The sequence below is a fragment of the Mizuhopecten yessoensis genome, unplaced genomic scaffold, assembly GCF_002113885.1.
Source record: "Mizuhopecten yessoensis strain PY_sf001 unplaced genomic scaffold, ASM211388v2 scaffold10639, whole genome shotgun sequence".
Taxonomy (NCBI): Eukaryota; Metazoa; Mollusca; class Bivalvia; order Pectinida; family Pectinidae; genus Mizuhopecten; species Mizuhopecten yessoensis.
In genome coordinates, this window is record NW_018408647.1 from 670504 (window position 1) to 682420 (window position 11917).

The window sequence follows — 11917 nt, forward strand, 5'->3', positions numbered from 1 at the left end:
TTGACTAATACTGAGACTATATAATAAGACTGACTGACATGTAACATACTGGCTATGTAATAAACTGACTAATACTGAGACTATATAATAAGACTGACTGACATGTAACAGACTGGCTATATAATAAACTGACTAACACTGAGACTATATAATAAAACTGACTGACATGTAACAAACTGGCTATATAATAGACTGACTTGTAACGAAACTATATAATAATCTGACTAATAATGAGATTATATAATAAGACTGACTTACATGTAACAGACTGGTTATATAATAGACTGACTAATAATGAGACTTTATAATAGACTTACTAATAATAACACTATATAATAAGACCACTGACCTGTAGCAGACTGACTATATAATAGACTGACTAATAATGAGACAATACAATAAGACTGACTGACATGTAACAGACTGGCTATATAATAAACTGACTAACACTGAGACTATATAATAAAACTGACTGACATGTAACAAACTGGCTATATAATAGACTGACTTATAACGAAACTATATAATAATCTGACTAATAATGAGATTATATAATAAGACTGACTTACATGTAACAGACTGGTTATATAATAGACTGACTAATAATGAGACTTTATAATAGACTTACTAATAATAACACTATATAATAAGACCACTGACCTGTAGCAGACTGACTATATAATAGACTGACTAATAATGAGACTATATAATAAGACTGACTGACATGTAATTTATTGACAAATATGACTGCCATAGAGCTTTCTTGAAAGTGTTTTTCTATTCATTGACATTCTCTTGTGAACAGGAAGTTAGTTGTCGCCATATTTGTCAATTGAAAATGAATGGAGACAATAATGCGTTTCTTCATTTCATCACTATTGGTGAATATTAAAACAATATCCAAACAGTATCTAAACATTAAAGATTTTGTCAAAATACAGAAAAAATATAAAGTTTCGTTTTGCCTTTGGTTTTAATGATAATGCTAGCGTGCTTATTCACGAATTTAATGTAATCACCAGTCACGACACGAAATAAAAATGATTGCGAACTTAAAATGCTTATTGTCATGAATAAGTTTGTAAACACAAAATGTTTGAATGTATGAAAAAAAACAAGGATTCAATGTATATTATGATTGGCGAACAGGCATTTAAACACATGTACTTTTGATGTGTTTATGTCTGTGGCAATCAACTTTCGCGACAGAAAAGTTAGACGTTGACATTTCCTTTTATCCAGACAGACATTTCAGATATATCACATTGCCGAGTATTGATCACCTTTGTTACCGCCCTAAATTAAAACATGCTGTGAAGTGTAAGAAAACCAGAATTACAGACAAAAAGCTCCTTATATAATGATTCTGATGATAATGAATCTTTTCCTATATCGTATGTGAAGGTATTTATGGTTATAGAATATGTGACGTAATTCATGATGTTTAAAGTATTTGACGAGATTTACATAGTTTCTCAGGTTACAAAATTATATTAACAGTGTATTTTGTAGTCAATAGGGTTATATACCTACCATTAAATCCTTCTACTGTGATATTTTCCAACAAAAAAAAATGCTTCCTAAATCTCTACAGAAACATTCGTCAGCTTTCCCAATGCTACTAGCAAAACTTCAGTCTCCTTACTATACCTATCCCAACCACATTTGGTGCTACCACAAATGAAAATTCCAGCAAGAAAACTGCCAAACAAAAGTCCGCCGAGCAGCAAACCCATGATCTTAAACGCTCGAACAAGTCTTATATGTGCTTATTAAATCAGTAATATGTCTTAGTTTGTATCTAGATGATCCTGTTGTATATGAGACGTACACACAAATGCAAACTTTGGAAAGTAAATATGAATAACGAAGGGATTTGACGTACAATGCTTTTAATGGTCACTTCCTCGTGGTGTGTCATCAAATAGAATGATTTCACTATTCAAAAGGACACACAGGTGTGTAAATACAGCATGAGTCACGAAATAGAACACATATATACTATTTGCTTGGAGCGTTGCTCTTCGTTACCGTCAAGGTCAACTAAGGACAACATTTGTAAACACAACCCACGAGATTTCGTTCCCCTTTTTAACGGTTTACAATATCATGTTCCTGTTGCCTTGATGCCGCTGCGTCACAGACTAACATGTCATGCATTAATCAAGACATTTGTCTCAGTCAGATAGCTGATAATTATGAAAGGCTCCATTTATCTGATTTATTATTTGTCTTGTGTGTAGTTTTGATAGCACAATGACAGATCCTGGATAGAACTACACACAAGACAGAGAGTTGTTATTGCGTTTGGAGTACAAGTTGACGTGCATAGCTGCTGCCGAAATACAGGAAACATACTCTCTGTTAAAGAGTTCGAATTATCTGTCTTCTGGTTTCGTATTTGAAACAAATGTTTTGAGTGACATACCCTAATTTTTCATCATTGCTGATTATTTTTCAGAGACGTATAGACGGCGACACCTACTTTTATAGAGGATTTGACGAATATAGAGACGGCTTTGGTGACGTTAACCACGAGTTTTGGTTAGGTAAATTTTCAATAAGATCAACATCTTAGTTCTATGCTACCATTGCAACGGATTATTAGTTAAAATGTACATGCGTGTATGTACACTGTAGTGTCAACATGATAGTCGAGATATCTCATGATTTGTAACAAAACATATTTCCCAATCAAACATACAAAATATAATTGTTCTCTGTACAGGAGGAGCAATATTGTGTATACGTATGTACTAAACAATTGTATTATAAATCAACATCACTCAGTGCCTCTGTTGCTGGGAAATACAGAAATGTATACATTTTATATATTTTTGTATTATATAGGGCAGATCTTAAAATGAATTTTGAACTCGCTACTAATGCTATTTCCAAGCAGTAACTATATCTTTGTACTCTCCTTGCAAGGAAACGAACAATTGCACGCCCTCCTGTTCGGAGGTGAAAATGAACTGAGAGTTGACATGGAGGAATCAAAAACAACAATGCCTATGCCAAATACAACCTCTTTGACTTTGGGGACGCCGCAAATAAGTACCGACTGATATATCGGGGTTTTCAGGAAATACAGGTAACCCAATTATTCTGAAATATCTACGTTTGCATCCTAGATGCGTCGATTACGGATTAAACTTCTTGCATATTAATCAAAATATGCATACGCCAATTTTATGTTGTTTAGCTGATTCAGATATATATTTGTGCTCGAAAATTGGTATATACAATTATTGAATGCCACAAAAAGCATACTTACACTGTATATCGCATGGGGATACACTGTGTTTGCAAAATGCTTTGAGTATTTGTTTGAAATTTAAGTCATTTAGATTATTCCCTTCTCAAGATGTCGTTAACAAAATTCGATAGAATATCAGCATCATTTCTAGACTCGTTGTTTGAGGGATTATCGACAAGATCTTCCATCTTCTCTTTTTTGTACTAATAATCAAGGTAGCTACCTGTTTAAGACTTAACACAAATGTCTAGCAAAATCACCATTTGAAATAATACAAATGTGGAAATTCGACAATGCGATATGATACATGTAATATGTATTTTGTAACAGTTTATTTTAAATTTTCACTTATCACGTTTTTGCCTTGAAAGAATGATAAAGTCGACTGATAAAGAGTTAGAAGGATGGAAAATATTCAGTCACATGGTACATTCATCACATGAGCTTACAGGTGTAGGGGTAACGTAAACAGGCCTGAATAGTAGAAAGTATGAGATGCTAGAGGCACGGTAGTTTAGTGGTGGGACGCCGGGCTTGTGACCGAAGAGTTACGGGTTCGAGTCACGACACTATGTTGTATCTTTGAGCAAGACACTTTACTCTACTTGTTCCAGTCTACTTAGCTGTAAACGAGTACGTGGTTTGGTAGTGCTATAATTGGAGAATGCTAGCTGTGAATGCCGAAATGGCAGCACCGGCTGTATGCTCACCAGAGAGTTGAGAAAGATATTGGCTGGTTGCAAAGTCCCTATTACCAAGGATAATAATTTGTGAACCGCTTTGAGACGACCTACGAACTAGGTTGTGATAAAGCGGTATATAAGAACGTCGAATTATTAATATTATTATGATCGAGATGTAATATCCCATTAGTATTAAACCAGCAACCTTGCTTAATTGTCTTCACTCTGTATGTGATTGGCGACGAAATGTCTGTATAGACTTAAATTAGTCAAACACACAAATTATCTGCTTACTGCAATTGTCGGGGATTTTATTAAACTATTCATTGATCCAATATACGTTTTAGATAAATATCATTTGCTCTCTTTATTATTTGTATTGAATATAAAATAACTTTTTTTTAGGCGATTCCATGACACGTCATAACGGCCGTCCATTTACCACAAAAGATAAAAATAATGGAGATTCACCCATCTGTGCTGTTCTATATCATGGTGCCTGGTGGTATGACTATTGTCATGCCTCCAATCTGAACGGGCTCTACCTATCCGGCATTACTTCTACATTTGCCAACGGAATAGTATGGCGTAGCTGGAAGGGATATTACTATTCACTGAAAAGTACATAAATGATGTTTCCAAGGTTGGCAACAGCATAAAGTTGAGCAATAAACCCTTAGAGTTGGTGAAAAGAAGACTTGTTTTTGGTGTAGAAAGTGTTCTGTGAAATGTACATTTTATGATGATAATTATCTCAATCGAGAATCATTTAACTTGTTACTACATAACAATGTTAATTTAGTTTGGCTTGTAAAATATCATTGGTATCCGGTTTATTTTTTAAAGATAACCTTACATGATACTGTCAGTATGAACGTTTTATAATGTCGGTTATCGAATTACTATCGATATTCCTAACTCATTCCGTTATAACTATTCCTGACGCCGCTGTAATGTTTGTCAATGTAATCATTTTTTTTTAAATATTTAAAGCATTTCAGTTTGTCAGGTTGATTTAGAAGTGGATATGTACAATAAAACGCTTATAATGTTCAGGGCTTTATTTTGGCCATATTCGTATTAAGACTAAAATTAAACTATTTTGAACACCAGATACATCCCAGGATGTTCACCTTTTAACGGATGTTTTCGCTACTTGCTGCAAATAAATCCAAACACCGTTAGACGTAAGCTAAAGTATGTAGTTTAATTAATGCGATACATATGTCACTGACCTACTTACACCAACTTACATACCTGCCTGTGCGAATGCCTTCTTCACTACACAAGATGTTCCAAGTGCAGGTATTGCTGCAATTCGCTAGACAACAGACAATGCATGTGAAATCAAAATCAAAAGCAAAAAATAGACCATAACATTTAAATGTGAACACTGTAAGAAAATCGAGCAAACTTATTGGTTATAACTCACCCCTACACTTTAACCACGTTCACGTTTTAAAGTATACTTAACTGTGTACGGTCTCTGTCCAAGGCACATTTACACCGTATAAGCTGGACCATAGTGACATATCTTTATTTCAGTCACGTTTGACACTTGACGAAAATAGTGTGTCCAAAACTCTCAAGCTCCACATACTTTAAAGCGCATTGCAACGCACACTGAACTAATATTTATTCAAAACGTTTACCCCCGGTAATATGTTCTCACTTCAAAACTGCACACATTTTAATCGCTATACATTAGTATTCTCTTATAATCGAGAATTAAAACTCCCACAAAGAGATTTAAGGGTTAATGACCCTACCAGTACTGACACGAATTCTGCTTTACAATACTTATTTTTTCATTTATGCATGCGTATGTAACTTTTCTCTGATCAGGTGACAATAGTCCATACGATAAATTATAGGTAAAATATTTCAAAGAACTTTTAGTTTTCATAGTGCTGCCCACCTTACACTAGTTGTACTTTACAGCTTAGGTTCGACTCCGTAGCAGAGGTTAGTTGACTAGTAAGGCAATAACTTCAGTAAAATATGTTCTGAAAGGTTTTAAGAACAAAAGTTGTTAAATCAATAGTCTCTGGAATATAATGTCATGAATGGCGTAAGGTAGAAGTTAATATTACTTTCAAGTTATAAGCTTGAAAATTGTGATCGTTAAAAAATGAGAAAAAAGAATGAAATGCAAATCAATACATGTTTTGTGGATTTTTTTGTTTTCCCATTAAATGTGTCTTGCGATTGTGAGAATGTCTCCACATTTACTACAGGCGTATCAATGCAGCCGCCTTAATTACAGTATGTTTGATTTTCCAAATGAAAAACAAATATAACATTAATGCATCTAGTAATAAACTAATACATTTCCTGCTAAAAATATGGAAAAACCCAAACGATATAACGTCTTTAAATATGGTCATCTCACAAACCGTAGCTATTTGATACCAACAAAGAAGACGGACACAAAATAAAAGGAAAATTGTACAAGTGTAAAAACAGTTGTACTGTAAAACGTCTCCATTGATAAAGGACATCAAATGCGTTCTGGTGTAATGGTGTCTTAATTCGAGCATTGACCATTCAAATTGTCTTTTAAAAGTTTTCAGCGTTTCATATTGATTGTGTGACACTTCATATAACATACAGATAACATAAGAGGCCACTGATCGGCGAGTCTGTTTATCCGATATGAACATGACTTACTGCTACATTTTGTTTCCGACGCACTTTTTCTTTGATGCAGTTTCCACCTGAAATCCGTGCGGAACAAATTAGAAATTAGACATGGGAAACTGACTTAAGCACTTCAAAACTTCATGACAACGAAGCATACTAGCAGTGCCTGTAACATAGATCCCGTGTATATACTGAAGACACACACACAACTATAGAATATATTACAAATATTCACACAATATGCATGTCTGTGTCCATCGGAAAGAATAGCAACAGGATATAAGAGTATACGTGGCGTTTCTCAGAGGCATATCTTTGTGTCAAACCTTTGTTATTGTATCATATTATGTTTTATAACGTCATATGTATGTTTACACAGTTATTTCACAAAGAAATGGTCTTGCGTCTATTCCATTGGAATTTATCCACTCAAAAGTATTCTTTCTCAATCTGATTGAACGGAACTTTCTTGGGCTACCAGACATCCAGAAGAATAAATTCAGGGTGCTTCCATCCTCATACGAGAACAAATCATCCCGATCTTCAGACAAACCTCCTATATACACCGAGTATAAAGGACGGGAATCTGCAACATATAAAAATAAAATCAGTACAATTAAATACTGTTAAACTTCATGAATATTTATTTTCGGGTTTATTTGAATTCCCAGAGTGATGCAGAAGTGAAATAGTTCATAAAAATACTTATCAAAATCATCATAATCCACGAGACAATTCCACTGTTATTACAAATTTACACAAAAATAATAATTCGACAAACAATCAAAATAACAGCGGGCTATTGTCAAACTGACATAAATGCTAGCTTTTTCGAATTCTTCCTTTCGAAATTATGTTAAGGAATTCCATTAGAAATTATAATAAGACATACAGTACTATTGATTAATTATTAAAGAAAGAAGTTACAGAACATTGGAGTATTAATACACCTCTGCATTTGAAAACAATTCAAACGTGGCCACATAGATACTGTATTTTAAACACGGCGTTAGTATATCAAAATAACCACGGTATTGTAAAGGCTACCTTAACATTATTTATTGACTTTTGGTTACAGTGTAAGTGCACTGATAGCAGACAGCTTAAAGCAGCTGACACTAAATTATGCATCAGTTATGTTGTAATACTCACTTAGGAATTCAGCTATATGAGCCTGTTTTTCAACTGTATTGATCCTCAGCATCAGTCCACCGACAGAGCAAAACAACAATGCTTCAGAAACGTTGGCTTCATCTGTCTGTAAATGGTAGCACATATTCAGGTTCCGTTTGTAAAAGTAACCAAGAGCTGTTGGGCAGTTGCCTGTGAGAATAAAGGAAACCATTGATGAGGATCTAGATAAAAACAATATGAAATGAGATGTAAAATAAATTTAAAATGCAGTCGAAATCATATAGGGATAAGGATTAACCAAAGTTTTACAAATGTGTGTCAGCTGAGCTATCGACATATGTGGTTGTTTTCTATAAAGGAATGTATTGCTGTTGCGTAGACATCATATATATGTGATATTGTGTAAGAATCACGAACTATTAACCTCTCTATTTGATATATTTAATTCACCATTCAATTTCCTCAACAAAACCGAAAAAAACCTTATGAAACAATCTAAAAGCTTTCTTGTTGCCTGGTATGAAACGAAGCGAGGTTTAAAGGGGCATCACGGTGAAGCAATTTTTGTTTTTGTCTTTTTTTTTCAAATACTACATAAACATATCAAGTGAGACTCCTTATGGAAAACAACGATCGGATTTGGCTGAAATAGATTCATTAAAATGATTAAATCTAAGATAATCATCGGCATTTGTACCTGTCTGACCAACGTTTTGTTCAGGGATTTCCCACTAGTAGCACATGCGCATTGCACACCATTTCTTTGTAAACAAAATGACTGGCCGTGTGAAGTAAGTCAAAGAAAAGTGTTGTACCGTGTCAGCTACGAAGCGAAAAGTTGCCAAATGGTCAAAAGATAGCGCAAGGAGTACGTTACGAACTCAATATTACAGGTGGGAAGTATTCAAAGGAGAAAATAACTGCCCTAGCAGTTAGTACGGTGCATGTATTCTTCCGGATAGCCGGTTAAGCTGAAATGGAATCGACAGAAATGCTGGCGCTGTTTATGTTATGAATAAATATCTAAAACTATTAACCTCGCTAGTATCTTTGAACACAGATAAACTTAGTTTAATATGTCAATGGGCATGTATACAGTGGTTTATGCGAAAGGAAGGGAAAAGTGACTGGTTAGTTTGATTTTGTCATGAGGCCCTCCAAGGGTTAACTGTTGTGATAGCCACGGCGTATTCTGTCTCTGTCGGTACTCGTGATCGGGGTCAAATGAGATACGTGCGCTTTTAGATTTACATAATTTGTAATATTACCGGGTTCAGTAAAATGGTATGATTTAATTATTTTGATGAATTAAACGATTTTTTGTTTGTTTTTACATACAAGATTTAAATTAGTACTAATATGAATACCCGGCTGCCTCTGGCGGGGCGACGCAATATATACAAAACATATCTCGTCGTCAGAAAGCTACATTATCGCAACTAGATACAAAATGTCAAAATGACGGGCCATGATGAATAACTGAGGAAGGATAACCTACTTCTAGTAAATAGGATCGCGTAACTTTTTTTTTTTAAATCGTAATTTTTCAACAGTTCATGTTTTCATATGTTGTTGACTTAGAATGTATGACCATGTAACAACCTTTTCTCTATAAAGAATTAATTTTCGACTTCAGCTATAATAGGAATACGTATTGAAAACAGGGGAAGAAACATTTGTTTACGTTGTAAAAATGACGCGTGCTGCCGATAACTACGGCTTCTATTTCGGACAAAAATGAAATGATTAAAGAAAAGTTGGCTCAACATAAAAAAGGGTCCATTGACAAGAATGCTTTAATCTATGAAAAGTATTGAAAAAAATATCATTATCAAGTATCTCAACACGTCCCATATCTGACACATATTCTACATGTACACGTAGTGGTTTTGCCATACAGTTTAGTGTGTGTGATGGCTAATATGACTTACTAAGTGACAGTGAAAGTGGGAAGGAGAGTATACATACATTTATATGCATCGTATAGAAAAAAAAAATTGGCCAAATATATTGAGTTGTACAATGTAATAAAAAAGATCACAAACGTTTATCTTTTTTATACGCGTGTAGTTTGTAATTGCATATATGCACTTAATGAAAACATTTGAAAAGGGATATTCGTCTCGTGAATATTCCTTTTTACAGAAAGGTTTGTCCCAATGGTTGAAAAAAGGTGTTTATCCCCGTACAGATGTCACATTCCGGTACTAAATCAATATATATTTATATATACATACTTTATGTTTATGCCTATTATCATTGTTGACATTCAATTGTAATTGTATGACGGGAGAAGGCTATGATAAATTGTAAAAACGTGTGCCCCATCCCTTGTTCAATTTTATTGGCAACAAATATGTTTAAAGCTAAATAAGTTTAAATTCTGAATATTGGCAAGTCTGCAATTAACTTCTGATGATGAATAACTACTGTTCAAAACGTTTTAATACGGACTTAGAAATCATATTACTTGGTTTCATAGTGCGGTAAGAAGTTGCAGTTGCCCGACGGCCCCTCTCTGGGGGCCCCTTTGGAAACCGTTTCATCTCGCCCAGACCGCTCGTGTTTACTGCCTAGTCAGGTGACGTTATCGGCGCTATTTTTAGCAGGGCTTTCCCGAACAATTCAAGTGGTCAAACATGACATTTGGAACGGACTATGAACATGGTGATAGCGAGGTAACATACGTGGAAGTGCATAAAATACATACATTCATTAACAAAAGATGGCTCTTCACGTGATGTCCCTTTAAGTGAAGGGCCAAAATGTCGGGAAGTAATAACATGCCTTATGCTTAAGGCTGATAGGTAACACTGGATACTGCAAACCAAGAGTTGTGCAACAGTAACGAAAACTCATCATATTGGTTTTTAGTTTGGTACGGACATTTTCCTAAATCTTCAGATGCAAAACAACATTTTTTAATGACAACGATCGTTAGTTTTGTTCTGCGTGTTCTCATGTTTAAATAACTCGCCGATATCGTCCGCATATATTATTTTAATATTACTTGCAAAAAAATGTATAAAATATAACGTTACACACATATACAATAAAGAGTCACACAGGCATACAATAGAAAATAGCACCTGTATACAATAGAAAGTTACACAGGTATACATCAGATCGTAACACAGGTATATAATAAAAAGTTACACAGGTATACAATACAAAGGTTCACAGGTATACAATAGAAAGTTACACAGGTATACAATAGAAAGTTACATAGGTATACAATAGAAAGTTATGCAGTTATACAATAGAAAGTTACACAGGTATAAAATAGAAAGTTACAAAGGTATACAATAGAAAGTTACACAGGTATACAATAGAAAGTTACACAGGTATACAATAGAAAGTTATACAGGTATACAATAGTAAGTTACACAGGTATACAATAAAACGTTATGCAGGTATACAATATAAAGTTACACAGGTATACAATAGAGAGTTACACAGGTATACAATATAAAGTTACACAGGTATACAATAGAAAGTTACACAGGTATACAATAGAAAGTTATATAGTTATACAATATAAAGTTACACAGGTATACAATAGAAAGTTACAAAGGTATGTAATTTAAGGTATATAGTAAAAATGAAAAACGGTTATACAATATAAAGTTCAACAGGATTACAATATAAAGTTCAACAGGATTACAATAGAAAGTTTCACAGGTATAGAATAGAAAGTTAAACAGATATATAGCAAAGGTTACACTGGTACATCTATATGGTAAAACGTTACAAAAGTATACAATAAAAGGTCACACAGGTATAAGATAGAAAGTTACACAGGAATAAGATAGAAAGTTACGTAGGTACACAATAGAGAAATACACAGGTATACAATTCAAATGATCACATGTAAACATTTGATAACTAAAATAGAATACAATAGTATACAATAGAAGTTGCACAGGTAGATTGCCTGTTTATCTTAGTACCTTTTCGGGTTGTCCAAAATGTATCATAAGCAAATTGCCAGTATTAAAAATTATGATTTTTTTATGATACTGTATACTCAATTTACTGTAATCAGGAATTCCTGAAATGCGTTTGACAATTACATTAAGAAACACTTAAAACGAACTAATTATAGATACACAAATTTAGAATATGAGGTCTTTATTAACACGACTTGTCTATATAAATTTTGCATTTTTCGCAAAAAGAGGGTCGGGGGTGGGGGGGG

The 11917-nt window shown here is 34.0% G+C and overlaps 1 protein-coding gene across 1 annotated transcript in view; it reads left to right on the top strand.

The window, feature by feature from the left end:
- The window catches only part of LOC110461588 (ryncolin-4-like), a 25022-nt gene extending 21954 nt beyond the window's left edge, over positions 1-3068 (top strand). The window contains exons 4-5 of the mRNA XM_021515119.1: positions 2462-2549; positions 2932-3068. Of these exons, the coding sequence (XP_021370794.1) occupies positions 2462-2549; positions 2932-3068 (225 nt within the window). The remainder of the gene's footprint in view (positions 1-2461; positions 2550-2931) is intronic.
- Positions 3069-11917: the final 8849 nt, after the last annotated feature.